This window comes from Phocoena sinus, chromosome 15 (assembly GCF_008692025.1).
Source record: "Phocoena sinus isolate mPhoSin1 chromosome 15, mPhoSin1.pri, whole genome shotgun sequence".
Classification (NCBI taxonomy): Eukaryota; Metazoa; Chordata; class Mammalia; order Artiodactyla; family Phocoenidae; genus Phocoena; species Phocoena sinus.
The window spans coordinates 29,776,945-29,794,985 of NC_045777.1; the positions used below are offsets into that span (position 1 = coordinate 29,776,945).

The following is an 18,041-nucleotide window of genomic DNA, read 5'->3' on the forward strand; positions in this document are numbered from 1 at the left end:
TCTACACTATGTGCCTTTTTCTTTTGATTTTAATCTGTATCCTTTCACTATAATAAACCATAACTCTAAATTTTTCTTAGTTTTGTGAATCATTCTAGTAAAAGTGGTCTTGGGGAGCCCAGACTTACTTCTATGCCCCTATTTTTTCCTAAGTCTGATTACCTAACTGTTCTTTTCCTGCCTTTATCACTGGATCCCTTTGCTTTGCCCTCCCTATAAATTCTGGTATTCTACTCTTGGTCATCTTTTCCCCTCCCTACCTGCAATAACCTACTTTCCACCTGTCCTAGGAAATTTCACTCATGGTTCTGCCATCTGACCTCATGCCCACTTGAGACCCCAGCCTGGACCCTTCTGCCTAGAGGCCCATCTCAGCATGATCCGGGCAGACTCAGCATTAACTCTGTACCCAAACACATCTCCTGCTTTAGTCTCAATTTTAGTTGCTGACTCCCTATCAATCTAGGCACTAAAATCATCATTCCCCAAACTGATCAATTAGCAAGTATTGATCTTTTTCCCCTTCCAAACATCTCCGAAACTTAAACTTTCCATTCCCATAATTTGGGCCTTCATTGTCTCTCACATGAGCACACATTTGTGAAATACTCTCCCTGGTTGATCTCACACACCCCCACCACTCAATCTAGTTATATCCTGCTTTTTACCTAACGTTTCTAAAACATGAATCTCTCCAATTACTTCCCGACTTAGACCCTTTAGAGGCACTCTAGCCCCTGTAAACCTAGGCTCTTTAGCAAGGCCATAAGGCTTGTAACCCAGATATTCTCTCTCTCTAGCCCCACCCTCTACCTTCCTTCTACCCCCAACTCTCCAGCAATGCCTAACCACTCTAAATTCCCCGACCACACTCACTAAACATTATTATGTCCCAGGACCCATTCTAGGCACTGCAGATAAATTCTAGACAAAGTTAACTCAAGGAGCTACCTTCCAACAGGGAAACCAGTAAGTAAATAAAGAATAATTTCTGATACTGCTGAATGCAATGAGGATAATGAAGCTGAAGGTGATAGAGCATGATCAAAGGCCAATGGGGTAATTTTAGTTAGCATGGATGGGGAAATGACTTTTGAGAGGAAACCTAAATAATGGTGGGAGGAGTCCATTTTAAAACAAATTCTCATAGACCCCAAGTGTTTATAAAAGTTACCTGTATCAAGTTTCTTACATATATATAATCTTCTTATGCTTGTGGCTCTAATACAAACCTGAAGCCCCCTAGACTACCTATTATGGGAGTAATACATTTCCTTCTTGTCAGAGCTACTTGCCATGAAAAACATTCTGCCTGGTCATCAGATTTGGGAACCACTGGCCCAACAGGCACTCATGTAATTCTACTCTTCTAGGTCCAATTTTAAGGAGAAAATATCCTTGGGAGTGGGGCGAGGAGGAATTATATAAGAGAAGTAGAAATGCAGACAAGGGAGCTAAGAGGAAGATATTAAGGTAATTCTAAAATGGCTCTTTGAAACAGGAAGAACGAGCAACCAACGACAACCAACCAAATCTAAACGAAAATGAAAAGGACTTTAATTTTAGAGGGTGTGAAGAAAACATGAATGGGGGAAAAATGGTGAAATGTAAGTGAAGCTGTAAAAGATTCTTACTTAAAACAAAGTATAAGAAAATCACTTATTTAAAATGAGCTTTAGACAATGCCTGACTACACTCCTGTCCTAAAAATTCAAAATAACCATGAGATGAGGCCAGTAAACTGAAAGGAAAATGAGATAGGAGTTACTTGACCATAAGACATTTTAAGATGTTTATTATTTACCTGCACAAATTAACAGAAACTTATACAACTGAACCAGGTTACAATTAATTCACAGTAACTAACGTATGCTAGCTTCTATCTGCCACAGACAAGAACACAACCAAGTCTCCTCAACAGATGATTTTATTACCAAATCTACATTCTGGCTTTTATAACTGTTTCACAACAACTGGCACAGTGCACATCTACAGCATTTATGACTAGAAATGACCCAGAAGGCCCTTCAGAGAGCAGAGGTGAACACTTTCTCATGGAGAAAGGCCAGCTTTTCTAAGCGAGTTCGTTTCAGTAGTGGGAGCCATTCCCAGTGAGATAACTCCACCACATGGTATCCAAGCTGATTCAGCTGCCGCCTCTTCATATGATGTAGTCCAAGCAGATCCCTGGAACCATAGCAATACTGGTTCTTGTTTGTCAACTGAATAGCCAGCTTCACTTGTGGGGCCTGCCTGCAGGCCGGGGGGCACAGGCCAGCCATCTCCATGGCCTCCAATCTGTCTGCCGTATTGCAAAGGGAGCCCCCCATAGGTATGGCCGCCTCCTCCTCTAATTTCATGGGCTGCTGCCCACTGTCTGACTCAGTTTCCCCCTGCAAATGCCCTCCTGATTTCCCTTTTAGTAGCTGATTCATCAAATCATCTGTAAGGCTGATTCCCACATGCTTAAGCCTTAATTTGGCTACATCTTCAGTTGGTGTGGCTTCTCTGTTAAATGGTAATGGCTTCATGTTACCATCAAGCTGAACCTCTAAATCAGAAGATCGGGTATGAGGCAAAATCATATGGTGTTTGACATACTGGGGCCCACCCAACATGGTCTCAAGTAAAAAGAGAGCTTCTAGGAATTCAGGCTTTGAGTTCATATCCTTCCTTGCTAAATTCCACAGCATTTCCAATGCCTTTTGCTGAAGGTGAGAACTAAGACGATTGCCTCTGTAATCTGGACACTCAATGCCAACTGTACCATCAAGAGTATAAAGCTCCTTGGTGACCTCAAACTTACTTCTCTCTTGAGCTAACCTGACAAACCCTGGACTCAAAGCGAAATCTATGAGCTCTACTGGAAAGTACTCAGAAAATGCCAGGCCCAGCAGGCAGGTGAGCAGGTGTTCTGGGTATCGGTTGAACTCAGGCATCTTTCTGTGAATCTCATTTATCAGGCTAGAATAAAACTCTTCTGCATTGGGTGGCTTATAATTCAGAGTTCCAAATGACCACAGAATCTTGGCAACATCTTTACTTCGACAGTATGCTACCCTAGGAGGCAAAGAAGCAGCTACAGCATTCATTACTCCTTCGTCCAGGATGCGTAAGGCTGAGCAGGCAAGAGTCAGGTGCATGACACCTTGAACTCCCAGGGAAGGAATTCGCTGAGGAGCAATCTGTCCAAACTGCTTCATGAAATTTACGTGATCCACATGAGTGAAACGGAACATTTTAAGAATATTCACTAAGGCATAACTACTCAGATGCTGCATGTCAGCACAAGCCAGGTCTCCAATTTTCCGCATGACAAATTCAGAGAGACTACTACTAGATTTAAAAAACCCCAAACAGATTGTACCAACCTCCTCTAAATTAATCAAATCTATATACTTGAGGATTAATGATTCCAATTTTTTCATTAGGTCCTGGGGTGCCTGACGACTTTCACCTATAATATAAATTAAGTGAATCAGCTGGGACAAGGATAGCTCTTTCCAGTGCAAATTAAGATAACTAAAAAAGATTTTTAAAAACCGAGGTACTCTGCGGCCCAAGTACCGCCAGAGGTCAGCCACCAAGAGAAGTTGATCCAGACTCACCTCCCATACCTTATGGCAAAATTTGGTTTCAAACACATCTAGCATTGAATGGGAATGAGGAATTCCTAAACTGACAAAGGCTTTCAAAATACTGATCAGATCTGGGGCATCAAAGAGATTTATGTTTTTCACACTCAGCTGGCAGAGCAGAGCAAAGCTGGCACTGGACAGCAAAACAGGATGCTGCTCTGCAGGCAAAGAGCTCAGCTTACAAAAATAGTCAGCAATAATTTGAGGCTGGAGATTATCTTGATAAACTGTGACTTTGTGCAAAATTAGTTCACCTTCTGAAACAGACAGGGGCTGACAAGTCTCAGACCTGTTATAGCTGTGAAGCTGGTATTCTGGTCTTAGCTGTAGGAAAACTCGAGGGTCTTCAAAGGAATCAAAAGTTTCTACATCCTCTTCATCAACTCTCATGGCCCTGGGTGAGCCCGGCTTCAACGTGCTGGCCTTAGAGGCAGAAGCCCTGCTGAATTCCAAACCGGGGAGGGTACTGCTAATTGTCAGAATTCTCCCAGAAGCAGAGGTGCTACAAATGTTAACTTTTTTGGCAGGATGGCAGAGGCTGTTTTCTGGAGAGTCCTGTCCTTTGCGCCATGTGCAGCTTCTCATATTCCAACATGCCACACTTTGGGTTGCAATGTAGGTAAAAGGATTGCAAAAAGCTCGATATCTTAAAGGTTTTAACAGCTTGAGAGTGGCTGCCATTCTGGTGTCAGAACTGATCATTTTGGCAGTCAGAACACAGTCCTCACTGGTTTGACCAAGCAATTTCTTGTTTACATGGTTCTTGATTAGAGCTGGATGAGAAGGCATTCCACAGAAACTGCCTGGAAATCTTCGGCATATCACAAGAGCCATGGATCACAAATGACTGGGCCAGAATTGGTGCCAGATACTGAAAGAAGGGCAGATGAAGAGTAAGTGGCTTCCACCTATCATAGTACCAAAATTTACACACTATAAAAATGGATTAAAACGACACCACTGTCCACTCAAGTAAGTTCAATGCTGGTGAACGCCCAAACCACAAGACAGCATACATCAAGGATAAACCCCATGTACCTTGAGTAAAGGCACAGGAAAGCCCCAAACCCAGGGTACTATTGGGCAGTTCTTCGGACTGCTCCTCAGTCTGAACTTCCTTTGTCCTCTGGACAGACTTCCTTTATGCTTAGAAACAGCTGTTCCACTAACATCCAACAGGAAGGAGGCAGGCAGATTTCCAAAAAGAAAGCTGGGAACAAAAGTGAGCAACGTATTCCACCTCTTTGATATCAACACATAAAGAGCACACTTGGAGAATAAGAAAGTTGGTAAAAGCTGCCATACTAACAGCTAAAGTAAAAAGTGGGATTTGGGGTAAAGTTTAATTAATTATACCCACAATAACCTTCCCTGTTCCTCCTTTTGATTACAGAATTTGGCTGTTCTAATGCTGCTCCTGTACCTCTTAGAAGATGCCTATCCTCCTTCCAGACCTCTCCAGTCTAAATCACTATCACAGAGTAGTCATGTACTTGGGAAGTAAACTCAAAAACTCACTCACAAGGAATGAAACTGTGCCATTTGCAGACATGGATAGACCTAGAGACTGTCATACAGAGTGAATTAAGTCAGAAGGAGAAAAACAAATATCATATAATATAGCTTATATGTGGAATCTAGAAAAAATGGTACAGATGAACTTATCTGCAAAGAAGAAATAGAGACACAGACGTAGAGAACAAATGTATGGATACCAAGGGTGGGGAGTGGGATGAATTGGGAGATTGAGATTGACATATATACACTACTATGTATAAAATAGATAACTAATGAGAACCTACTGTACAGCACAGGGAACTCTATTCAGTGCTCTGTGGTGACCTAAATGGGAAGGAAAACTAAAAAAGAGGGGATATATGTATATGTATAACTGATTCACTTTGCTGTACCACAGAAACACAGCATTGTAAAGCAACGATACTCCAATAAAAAATAAAAAACTCACCCACTTTGGTGGGGGAGGGCAGAAGGCCCAGGCCCCACTCACTGTCAATTCATGGGTGGGACACAAAGAGCATCTCAAAGCTGGGCTCAGGGAGCACCAATTCATGCAACTGCCCTGCTGACAAGGGGACAGCACAGCTTTCCTCTGGAGGAGGCAGATTAGCAATGCTTCCAGTGAGTCAGGTGTTGATTATCCTGCCTGTGAGCAGCCCAAGTCCCATTTTTCTCCTATAGTAGAAACCACGAGAGGCTATGAAAATGACTCTGCTGTACTCTTGCTTTCAATGTTTATTGTCTTTCCCTCCACTTGAGAAATACCAAGGCCCGACAAAGAAAACCCAGGGAGCCCTAAGCTGCCAAGATATGGACCAGACAGGGCTCTTGCTGCAGAAAATCCCATGAGGGTTCTGAGGGTGCCAGAATGACTTTCTGAAATGCCTAAGCAACTCCCGTCAGTCCCTTCCTTCCAGAGCCCACAGCATAAGAAATAGAGGACTGCAGGGCAGGCCAGTAGCATTTTTCAGGTAGCCCAGCTACACAGGCTTCTCTGGATGGCAGAAATGTATGCTCTAATTTCTTTGTGAACCAGAATGGAATTCTCTCATGCCAAATCTTTATACGCTTGGTTTCTTACTGTGGCCTGGGGACCATTCTGCCCACTATGTTTCAATCTGTGGGTCCAGATGCTATAGATCAGGTGTTAGCAAACTATGGCTCAGAGCCCAAATCCAGCCCCCCATCTGTTTTGTTTTGTTTTTTTAATTTTTTTAAATTTATTTTTATTTTTGGCTGCGTTGGGTCTTCGTTGCTGCGTGTGGGCTTTCTCTAATTGTGGCGAGCGGGGGCTACTCTTCGTTGCAGTGCGTGGGCTTCTTATTGCGGTGGCTTCTCTTGTTGCGGAGCACGGGCTCTAGGCATGCAGGCTTCAGTAGTTGCGGCGCACGGGCTTAGCTGCTCTGCGGCATGTGGGATCTTCCCGGACCAGGGCTCGAACCTGTGTCCCCTGCACTGGCGGGCAGATTCTTAACCACTGCGCCACCAGGGAAGTCCCCTTCCATCTGTTTTTCTAAGTAAAGTTTTATCGGAACATAGCCAGGCCATTTGTTAAATATTGTCTATGGCTGCTTTCTCACTACAAGAGCAGAGTTGAGTAATTTTGGCAGAGAATATATGGCCTGCAAAGCATAAAATATTTACTATCTGGCCCTTTACAGAAAAAGTTTGCTATAGACCATTAGCTTACTCCTATGAATGCATATGGCCCACTTTTTAAAAATTAGAAAACATCAGAAAAACAATACTGAAATAAAGTTTTCTTTAACACTTAGATGATAATTAAAGATTTATGCCTCAAAATAGTCACTAGGAATCTCAATTAATATTGCAGCACAGGCACAGTGGGAACAAAGGAGAGAGCAATTAATGGAACTCTTCAGCTGACAGGGCTTTTAAGAATACCTGTTTCAGAGGACTTCCCTGGTGGTCCAGTGGTTAAGAATCCGCCTTCCAATGGAGGGGATGTGGGTTCGATCCCTGGTCGGGAAACTAAGATCCCACATGCCGCAGGACAACTAAGCCCGCATGCCGCAACTACTGAGGCCGCGCACTCTGGAGCCTGCGTGCCACAACTAGAGAGAAGCCTGCACACCGCAATGCCCACATGCCACAACAAAGGTCCTGCGTGCTGCAACTGAGACCTGACGCAGCCAAATAAATAAATATTAAAAGAAAAAAAAAAGAAAGAATACCTGTTTTGGAACCTGGAATCTAAATTTAATTCAACACAACGTGCAACTAAAGCAATTGTTCAAAGTCCTTCTTCTCATCTTGGGAACTAGATCTGAAGAAATAACTTAAAAAAAAAAAAAAAAAAATTTTTTTAAGAGGATTCCCTGGTGGCGCAGTGGTTTAGAGTCCGCCTGCCGATGCAGGGGACACGGGTTCATGCCCTGATCCGGGAGGATCCCACATGCCGTGGAGCGGCTGGGCCCAGGAGCCACGGCCGCTGGGCCTGCACGTCTGGAGCCTGTGCTCCGCGGCGGGAGAGCAACAGTGAGAGGCCCGCGTACCGCAAAAAAAAAAAAAAAAAAAATTTTAACAATAGCAAAAAACTGAAAACCCATTATGTCTCTCCAGAACGAGGAGGGTGATTTACAGAATAAGTGTGTGTCAGGCATCAACACATGAAAAAGTACATACAAATAGTCAGTGGAACAAACAGAACACAACAAGTGCCATCACTTAAAATATACTGGGTTGGCCAAAAAGTTCATTCGGGTTTTCCCAAATGAACTTTTATAAAAGGAAAGTAACTATGTAGCTTCTTTGTTGGGAGACTTTCTGCTACACCTTTGATAAATTCACTTTTTTTTCCTTTTTATTGGGGTTAAAACTGTTAAATAGAAGAGTACATGGATTAATTTAACAAATACTTTTATAAATAATATAATTTTAAAAGCACATTAAATAATTTAAGTTACTGCAATTAATACTACCTAAGAGTACTTAATGAGATTACTGTATGTGGTCCTGAAATGAACAAAAGAACCACATGGAACATCATTTGACTGGTGTAGATCCAGTGTTTCGAATTGATGTGGCTCTTTTTGATACAGGCTAAGGGACTTCCCTGCTGGTCCAGTGATAAGACTTCACACGTCCAACGCAGGGGGGCGCGGGTTCGATCCCTGGTCTGGGAACTAAGATTCCACATGCTGTGCGGCACAGCCAAAAAAAAAAAAAAAATACAGGCTACGCCCCAAGATGGAAATAACAAGAGCCACAATTGTCTCAGGGTCTCCACTGTGGCAAGCCTTGAATGAGCTGCTTTATCTGCATCAGTTCCAATCCTTACAACTTTTCTGTAAGGTAAGTTTTATTATCTCCATATTGTTGATAATTAAAAAGAGTCTTCACAAGATTAAGAAACCTGCTGAAGATTACACAGCCAAGGGACAGAATGGGGTTTGACATCACATCAAAGATTATCTGATTCCAAAACCCACATTGCTAGTGTATTGGAGAGACAAGAAGGGGAGTCAGATTCCAGACAGGGGTGTGGGGGGGGACCCCAAACAATCTATACGGTTTCCAGGTGCCAGGAAGCTAGAGGACTAGAACTGGGTGAGCCCAAAAGCCCCTCATACCTCTAATAGTGTAAGATCCTAGCTATCACTAGTACATACTACTTATAAAAAGAACAAAAAGAAAATCTCAAAGACCAAAATCTACATGAAGGAATGAGTTTACAAGATGCCCCAGTATCGGGCTTTCCTGGTGGCACAGTGGTTGGGAGTCCGCCTGCTGATGCAGGGGACATGGGTTCGTGCCCCGGTCCGGGAAGATCCCACATGCCGCGGAGCGGCTGGGCCCGTGAGCCATGGCCGCTGAGCCTGTGCATTCGGAGCCTGTGCTCCGCAACGGGAGAGACCACAACAGTGAGAGGCCCGCGTACCGCAGAAAAAAAACAAAAACAAAAACAAGATGCCCCAGTATTAAGGTAAAGAGAACTATAATTGAAGTTTATACATAAGTTCAACATAGAAGGGAAGTAAAGGGAAACCCCAGGATAATGATGAAGATCCCAGGACTACAGCTGTGAGCAGACACAAAGAGCAACTAGTTTATGCTGGAGGAGATGGATATTACATAGGAGAGAAGATTTACATTTCTGATGGGTAATCTGAAGATGAACAAGTAATAGGTAGATGGAAAACCAAGCCAATAACAGCAACAAAAATGATTAATTCCAAACAACACAAAAAAGTTGTACAAGACAGAAAATGTTATATTACTCTCCTTACTCAGCTGTAAACAATATTTACATAATCTTACTTATATAAACCTTGAATATCTGCCTCACCAAAAATTATGAGCAACCTATGTTGGGACATTAAAGGGAGGGGAAGTGGGGTAGAAGAAAACTGAGTAGTGATACAAGAGACCTAGAGCATCAAAGTCCATAACAAAGAAGTCAAAAGATTTTATAGACATAGATATATCCTAGAAATCAAGAAATAGAAACACAAATGTTACTTAGAAATACACCAATGAATGCCAAAAGAAACAGGCAAATAGTTGAAAAGTGACTCTGGGTAACAAAAATGGAGGGAGAAAAGAAAATTAATTTTAGTGTTATAAGATCTGTCAAACTATTTGCCTTTTTTTTTTTTTTTTTGGCAGTGCTGCATGGCTTGTGGAATCTTAGTTCCTGGACCAGGGACTGAACCTGTGCCCTCAGCAGTGAAAGTGCAGAGTCCTAACCACTGGGCCACCAGGGAATTCAACTACATAAGCCATGTATTTTTTTTTTCTTAATAAATTTATTTATTTATTTATTTTTGGCTGCATTGGATCCTCGTTGCTGCACATGGACTTTCTTTTAGTTGTGGCGAGTGAGGTCTACTCTTCGTTGTGGTGTGCGGGCCTCTCATTGCGGTGGCTTCTCTTGTTACGCAGCACGGGCTCTAGGCGCGTGGGCTCCAGTGGTTGTGGCGCATGGGCTCAGTAGTTCTGGCTCACGGGCTCTAGAGCACAGGCTCAATAGTTGTGGCACATGGGCTTAGTTGCTCCGCAGCATGTGGGATCTTCCCAGACCAGGGCTCGAACCCATGTGCCCTGCATCAGCAGGTGGATTCTTAACCGCTGCGCCACCAGGGAAGCCCCAAGCCATGTATTTTTAATTTAAAAACTTAAATTTACAAAATGCATGTTCTAACAGGAAATTAAAGTGTTCTTCAAGAAGACAATCAGGGACTTCTCTGGTGGTCCAGTGGGTAAGACTCCGCGCTGCCAATGTAGGGGGCCCACGTTCCATCCCTGGTCGGGGCACTAGATCCCATATGCCGCAACGAAGATCCCACGTGCTGCAACTAAGATCCAGTGCAGCCAAAATAAATAAATAAAAATGAATATTAAAAAAAAAAGACAATCAGTGAATAGAGAAAGCAACCTTGGGACTTCCCTAGTGGTGCAGCGGTTGGGAGTCTGCCTGCCAATGCAGGGGACGTGGGTTCAAGCCCTGGTCCTGGAGGATCCCACATGCCGCGGAGCGGCTGAGCCCGTGCGCCACAACTGCTGAGCCTGCACTCTGGAGCTCTCGAGCCACAACTACTAGGCCTGTGTGCCACAACTGTTGAGGCCCGCGTGCCTGGAGCCCATGCTCCGCAACAGGAGAAGCCACTGCATGAGAGGCCCGTGCACTGCAACGAGGAGCGGCCCTCGCTCGCTGCAACTGGAGGGAGCTTGCGTGCAGCAACGAGGACCCAACACAGCCAAAAAATATTAAATAACTAAATTAATACTTTTTTTTTTAAAAAAAGAAAGAAACCTACATACTCAAGGAAAATGCTGAAAAGTTATTTCTAGTACAAGCACTTCCTATTGTCTGCAGAACTTCTCTGTGGATGCCCAGTAACAGAACGATGACAAAATAAATAATCTTAGAGCCATGCAGAGTGAAATTGCAAATGGCAAACAACAGCTACTCACTTTTTCACCATGTAACTTTTAGCACAACTGTATAGACACCATATCTATGTATACAGATCTGAAATATAACCACTTCAGAAGCTGGGTATTAAGTACTGTGGAGAAGGAAAGGGAAGAAACACAAGGAAGATACAGAACCAATAAAGCAGAAGAGTGAGGGGGAAAGGCACTACAAAAGAGAGGAGGCCAGAATGTTTTGCCCAGATAGAGAAAAATATAGCTGAGAGTTAGTTCCTCCTTACGTAAGGGCTCCCAGAAAATCCATAAGAAAGCTGGAAAGAGAACACTATGAGATGCCCAATCAATAACTCCCGATGTCTCCTCTAAAGGTTCAAATTTATGTGACATCATTTCACAAAACCCCTTTCCTAGTTAAGTGCCCCAAGGATACTCTCCTTCCCATCTCCTCTTTAGGGGTCCTAAAGAACCAGAGTGGAGCCTCAGAGACCACTGGACCAACCATGGCTGTTCTGAAAGGCACTGCCCAAACCACCCTGAATGATGTGATTTCACAAGAGTGAGAAATCTTACCTTTCCACCTTCCAGGTACAGGTCTGAGCAAGGCCGAATAGCTTCGTTTTAAACTACAGTCCAGAAGTTAGAGGAGGGGAGCCAGGCGGAGGAAGGCAGCCATGCTAACTGTAGATTAAGTATATGACACCCTCAGCATATTCAATTTACCAGTTACCGGATCTCATCCCTTAATTCTGATTTGATTCTTTTGCTAGAAAAATTTAACCCACTTATACCCTGATAAAATTACCACAAATAAATGGATACTTCAAACTCCATTTTTGTTTTAGCAAATAATATGTTGAGTAGCCCTGAGAATTAAAATAGCAAAAAACGAACTTCCTCTAGGCACTGCAGTCTACGAGAGGATTGACAAAAATCCCAACATGTAAACTACCTGCACCCACAACCATGTGAAAAAATTTCCAAATAAACAGTCCAAGTACCTATCACTGTTAGCACAACCGAACATTTGGCTTTATCTGTTTTCCTAGATTTGCAAGGCTGCACAGTATAGTATCTCAGACAAGTGAAGGGGAAGCATCAGAATTCTTTGGTATCAAAGTTGACTTATTTGCATGATGAATGACAAGGCTTTGTTGGGGACCAGGAAAAATAAACCAATGAATGGGGAAGAAAGTCATACTGACAAATTAGATGTGCAAAACTGCCAAAAACCTCACTTTCTCAGCTGTCTTATGCAGCACAGAGTCTTTAGGTTTTATTCTGGTCTACCAGGCAGAAGCAAATTCATCCCAGAGCTTGCCCAAGGCCATTCAGAGCAGTGAGTCACAGAATCTAGGTGACCGTTCTTACTATTCACAAAGTGTGAGCAAAGTGCAGAAAACATAAATTCAGATTCCAGCAGCAACAAATGACTAAAGCACAAAACATTAGCCATGTTGGTGCTAAAGCACTTGGCTCCAGCTCCACAGGATGAAGCACCGTCCAAGCGTCTGTAGTGAGTGGGCAATGAAGCATCACCCGAGGAGGCCCATGCACGTAACTGGTATGGAGAGGCCCCAAAGCTCCCTGAGTCAGGAAAGAAGAGCTGTGTCATGATTTGTACGGAAAGAGAAATGGCAATTATTTTTCTTATCCCTGGAGAGAAAAAAGGGAGGGGGACATCAATAACACCCTTAGACTTGTGCAACCAGAAACTATCTGTTAAAAAATGGGGAAAGGGTATATATCGTAGTGATATTTACTGAAGACTCAACCTCTCCCAGGTACTGAGCAAAATGCCGCAAGGCCTTGCTGCTCACAGTGCGGCCTGCGGAGCAGCGGCATCAGCCTCACCTGGAAACTGGTGAGAAACGCTGAATCTCAGGCCCCACCCCAGGCTTACAGAATCCGAACCTCCAGATTCCAGTGAATCGCATGCAGATTGAAGTGTGATAAGAGAAGCGTCAGAATATCTCACTACGCTCTCACAAAAGACCTGTGAAGCAAGTACTGTTATCATCTCCGTCTCACAGAGGAAAACTCAAGGTTCAGGTAAGCAGCCTGCCAAAGGCCACAGAACTCCGGGTCGCCGAGGTTCTCCCTAGAGCCGGGCCTTGGACAGGTGCCCGCAGCCCGCGCCGGGAAGCGCAGCCCAGCTTGGCAGGGAGCGCCGCCGCGGCCTCCTCTCTGGCCGCCGTCACTCACCTGAGCCTGTGGAGCGCGGGCGCCGCAACACCAGTCGCCACTCCCGCGAGTGGCCGCGGCTCGGCGACTCCTCCAGCTACCCCCGGGCCGCACAGCCCCACTTCCGGCCAACTGCCCGTTACTTCCGTATGCTGTGCGAGTGACGGGTGCGGCCGAGGCTCAAAAGACTCTGTCAGCGTTTTCCAAAGACGTTTTCCACAGGAAGATGTTGCTGCAGAGACAGGACCTGCGAAGGGAAATCCGCGCTGTGGATGGACGGCTCTGAAAGTCACTGAATAGCCTAGATACAGGTTGGAATCTCAGACCGCTACACAGGGTTTATGGCCTTGGGGAAGTCACGTAAATTTTCTAAGCCAAGTTTCTTATCTGCACAATGAGGTAATCATGCATTTATAATAGAGATATATCTAGAAAGCGTTCTCAGGAGGAGAGTTAGTGATGGATAGACGAGCCTGTTAGGAGAAATGGATGTGAGGAGCTGGGCTGAAAAGGCCAGGGCTTTGGCAGATGAGCCAGGGTGATCCTCCACCTCCCCAAGTAGGGGGGCTCCCACCTGAGTGGGTATGGGCAACCAGGCAGGGAAGAGACTCTCGAGACTTCCAGGAGGACTTGGCCCCAGACGGCCGTCCCTGGGGGCACTGGAGACGATCAGTGTGATCAGGGTGGTCACACCTTGTCCGTGCCTTGGCTGCTGATCCACCCATCCTAAGGGCTGTGAAGGGGACCTGAGAAATGGTGCTCCCTCCAGGGCACCGTCTTGACAGGGAGGACACTTCACTGCAAGGAGAGGCAAGCCTGGCATCCCAACTCCTGAGCTCTGTGGAGGGCACTGTTTGCCTGGGGGTGAGCATTTTGGGCCCTAGACCACTGACACCACTGCTCAGAGAGGGTTCTCTCACCGGGGCTGGACCAGGGCAAACACTGTGAGTTGCTGATTATGACTCTGTCCTTGCCAGCAGAACCCAGAGAGAGAGCCTAGGCGATGAAATGAACTGTAACGGCTCCTTGCACGTTGCTCCAGCCACGACAATCCCGTTCCTCTTTGCCAATACTCAATTTTCCAGGCTCCCCTGAAGTGAGAAGAGCATGTGACTCAGCTCCAGCCCACAAAATTTAAAGGGAATGGTGCTGTGAAGCTTCTTGGAAGGCTTTTACTTTCAAGACAGAGTGCTGCTGCCTCAGTCACTTCACGCAGCGGTGGCTGCCGCCTTGTGGCATGGAGGGAACATGCAAAAGTTGGGAGAGGAGGAGGATGAAAAGTCTAGGTCCTTGATGAACCAACACCTATGACACTTAGAGGATGCTTATGTCCAGACTTTTTGTCAGGTGAGGAAAAATGAACCACTCTTTGAGGTCCTGTGTATCAGGTTGTGTTACTTGTAGCAGAGTGCATTCTTGATTGAGGGTCTTTGTGAGGATGACCAAAGGAATTATAAAGGACAGCTTCCTACTTGCAGCACGCTTGGGTCGCTTCTGCCTTTGGGGCCTCACCACTAATTACAAACCAGTTCTCAGCCTTCATGTGTTCTGCCCTCAGACTTTGGCTAATCACTGTAAGGTGGCTCAGGATGCTGCAGGCTGCATCTAGTTGTCCTGCATCACCTGCCTTCTGACCAGCAGTCTGTTATCCAGATTCTGAGCTGGAACTAGTTTGAAACCCTTTTGGCAACAGTCTGAGCTGAAGAGAAAGCCCCTTTGGGCAGAAACGTGGAACCACTACTCCTCCTGGGCAACAGGGAGGAGCTTGGGCTTTGGGCCAACCTCCTGGCACGGCCCAGTGAGCACCTCCAGTCTCATGCCTCCTCTGGGAAATATTTACTCCGGCTTTGCCCTCCACACCCCCCTCACCCAGCCCCACCTCCCACACCTGCAAAGACACAAGCATGCCAAAAGAGTGCCACTCAAGAGGCTTTCTCCATTTTATTTCTTTGGGAAAAGAAAACGAAGTCTTTCCATCACATGTGGTAGAGATATATATTTATATATATTTATATATAATTTCTTTTGTGGCTGGAAATCCCAAAGCTAAGTCTGTTCATATTTTTTTCTTTTTTTTTTTTTTACCTACTAATGCCTCCTCTTCCCCCTGCCCCTCTGGCCCAGGCCCAATTTCTGGGGCAGGTGCAGTGAAGGGTGAGTGGAATGGGCAGTGATTGCCAGGACAGCCCCCCACCCAGCTCAGAGATCTGGTGAGGGGCACTGGAAAGGGCTGTGCAGAAGGACAGAGGCCACAGGGGCACTCCTGTTTTTGTGGGGGATGCACAGCTCGTTAAACAGTCACCAGTCATGGGAGGAGGCTGGTCAGGGGTCGGGGGATTGCTCACAGTAGTTGCCAGCTCCCTCCACCCTGCCCCACAAACCCAGTCTGTGGGTGGGAAGGAGAGAGTAAAAAGAGAGAAATACAAGGGCTGAGGGCCAAGCCTCCTCTGATTTTTATTGCTGGTGTGTTAGAAATTTGCCTTTCCCTTCTTATTTTGGGGAGATGGACTCTGAGACGGCCCCCAGAGGAGGAAGTGACATTGGCTTCCCCAGTCCCCACTGATGGCCATGCCAGGCCTACCCTGGGCAAACACTGGGCTACTTCAGGCCTCTGGGACCCAGGGGTCAGTGATCCTCTCAGTTCAGTCTTGCTCTTCAAGAGCAATCATAGCCACCCCCACCCCCCAAAACAGGGGCCTCAGGCTCAAGCTTGGGCCCAGTGGAACTTGGAAGTGGGCAGTGCACCAAAGATCAAGCAGTTTTCTATTGGAAGAAAAGGTGAAGTTTGGGGGAAGAGATGGCCTAGGACAATGATGTTCTGAGCATGAAAGCAATAGGCTGAGCACGAAAGCAGAAGGTGGCTGAGGGAATCAAGTCAGGGAAAACACAAGAAGACATCACAGACACTCATGTGACCTCAGAAACTAGGTGAGGGGAGTGCCTGAGAGGCAGGTGGCACTTAATAGCTGTAGTTAGAGCTGGACAGTGGCCCTGGGTGTGGGGTCAGCCAAGCAGATGGGGCTGTTGTCCTGTGGGATCCTGGTCAGAAGGGTGAGGGTAAAGCTAAGAAGCTTCTAGGTGACCCTTCTCAGGAATAGGATGGCAGATCTTCCCTGGGCACTGAGCCTCCAGCCCCAGCCCTTCTCTCCTCCAACACACACATATGGACACACACTCAGGACCAGGCCAGGCTCTGAGGCCTGAGTCCAAGAGACCTTGGCAGGGAGGGGCTGGGCAAGTAGCCCTCTCAACCACAGGTAGGCCACCTGCTCCCGTTTGTCCTGCCAATCTGCCCAGGGAGGGAGAAAAGTACTGGAAGGAGAGAGGCCAGGAGTCCAAGGTGTCAGCTTTGGCAGAACGCACGCAAGCCACCTCAAGTTACATGGCCAAGGAGATGGGTACAGAGAGCATCTCTGGACACAGGGTGGCCGACAGTAGCAGCCCAGACCCACCAAGGAGCTGGGCACATCATGGCACTGCAAGGCCTGCCACCTCTCCAATAAGGGAGTGCCAAGAAAAGGAGCATGAGTTCCCCTGCTGCCTGGGCTCCTCATCCCCACTCACTCTGCCCTTCCCCTGTTTCCTCCTTGGGAGGAGGGTTGAGTGGGCTGCCCAGAGGGGCAGTGGTAGAGCCGGGAGACACCCAGTGAGGGGAGGGGAGGGGAGGGGCCTGGTCACAGCTGCTTTGAGAACCTCTTTGGTCTGGGGATACAGGGGACATGGGGAAAAGAGATGGCGGAGGGGGGAACACTGGGGACTCTGGCCTTTGACTGGGTATTTGTCAAAAGGCCACATGCCCAGGTAGGGGATCAGATTTCTGTGGACTCGATACGCTCGAGGCGGGAGGGGGTCCAGGCTTTCTTCTCCCCATGTTGGGGTGTAGGCGTGCTGGCACCTCCCGCAGCCCCCCGCTCTCGCAGCCGCCGCTCCAGCTGCTGGTTGCGCTGGTACATCTCCACATAACTCAGCTGCAGCTGCTTCTGGTACTCGATGACCTTCTCCTTCTCCTCCAACCACACTCGGCGCTCCTCTGCGAAGCTGGCACCCTGGCGCTCCCGGGCTCGCCGCTCAGCTGCCAGCTCAGCCTGCAGGCGCCCCACCTCCCGCCGCAGGGCCCGAGTCCCACTCTCCCCCCCAGCATCCACCTCCCCATCCAAGGAAACCAGGGAGGCGGCAGCAGCCACCCCAGCCTGACGGCGCATCTTGGCCTCGTCGCTCTCGCAGGTGGCCAGCACGTCCTGCGGCTCGGCCGGGTCCACTGGGGTCAGCGCCGGCTTGAGGCAGGCAGAGGGCAGCTCGCCCTCACCCAGCTCCAGGCTGGCCTGTTTGCTGCTGAAGGAGTCCCTCAGGCTGAGCAGCTGCTCCTCCTTCTCCCGCAGTGAGGCCCGGCCCTCCCGCAGCTGCGAGCGCAGCCCAACAATCTCACTCAGCTTCTGGGACACATCCGCTTGCGAGTCCTTCAGCTGCTGCTTCAGTAGGGAAATCTCCCCAGCCTTCTGGCATACCTGGGCAGGGACAGGTGAGAAGAGAAGTCAGGGTGAAGGCAGAGCTCTGCTCACCCACACCCCAGCCCCCACATCCAGCCCCAGGGCATCAAGCTGCCCCAGGGCTCAGGGTCAGCTCCTCATCATGGCAGAAATGACATGCAGGCTTCCCTCCTCAGACTTGGGACAGACATGGCTAATCTCACACAGCCTGGGACAGCTCTGGTCCTCACAGACACTCCTAATTGATCCCTGCACAACCTTCACACCCCTTGTGATAGTTGTGGGCTGCTGCTCTGGGTTTCTCCAGAGAGACAGAAGG

The 18,041-nt window shown here is 47.1% G+C and overlaps 3 protein-coding genes across 15 annotated transcripts in view; all 3 read right to left on the reverse strand.

Moving 5' to 3' along the window:
- UBOX5 (U-box domain containing 5) overlaps positions 1 to 13,430 on the reverse strand; it is a 33,244-nt gene extending 19,814 nt beyond the window's left edge. The window contains exons 1-2 of one of the 4 annotated variants that reach the window (XM_032604267.1): positions 13,257 to 13,374; positions 11,625 to 11,732 (exon numbers count right to left, since the gene is read on the reverse strand). The gene's annotated coding sequence lies outside the window, so the exon portion shown is untranslated. Of the gene's footprint in view, positions 1 to 11,624; positions 11,733 to 13,256 lie in introns of those variants that run through there. The other 3 variants (XR_004345680.1, XM_032604268.1, XM_032604269.1) reach the window with 3 other exon arrangements.
- LZTS3 (leucine zipper tumor suppressor family member 3) overlaps positions 1 to 18,041 on the reverse strand; it is a 45,816-nt gene that overhangs the window by 19,812 nt on the left and 7,963 nt on the right. For 6 of the 9 annotated variants that reach the window (XM_032604262.1, XM_032604263.1, XM_032604259.1 and 3 more), the window contains 3 exons: positions 14,156 to 17,740; positions 13,257 to 13,482; positions 11,625 to 11,732 (listed from right to left, as the gene is read on the reverse strand). In XM_032604262.1, the coding sequence (XP_032460153.1) occupies positions 17,045 to 17,740 (696 nt within the window). In that variant the 3' untranslated portion in view covers positions 11,625 to 11,732; positions 13,257 to 13,482; positions 14,156 to 17,044. Of the gene's footprint in view, positions 1 to 1,778; positions 4,510 to 11,624; positions 11,733 to 13,256; positions 13,483 to 14,155; positions 17,741 to 18,041 lie in introns of those variants that run through there. The other 3 variants (XM_032604260.1, XM_032604261.1, XM_032604258.1) reach the window with 3 other exon arrangements.
- On the reverse strand, positions 1,779 to 13,374 carry FASTKD5 (FAST kinase domains 5). Of its 2 annotated transcripts, XM_032604255.1 has the most exons (3): positions 13,257 to 13,374; positions 11,625 to 11,732; positions 1,779 to 4,509 (listed from the first exon to the last, which is right to left on the reverse strand). In XM_032604255.1, exon 3 carries the CDS (start codon positions 4,470 to 4,472, stop codon positions 2,028 to 2,030), a length of 2,445 nt encoding a protein of 814 aa, XP_032460146.1. In that variant the 5' UTR covers positions 4,473 to 4,509; positions 11,625 to 11,732; positions 13,257 to 13,374; the 3' UTR covers positions 1,779 to 2,027. The 2 variants fall into 2 exon arrangements, with proteins under 2 accessions (XP_032460146.1, XP_032460147.1); XM_032604256.1 differs by lacking the exon at positions 11,625 to 11,732 and having other exon boundaries at positions 13,257 to 13,356.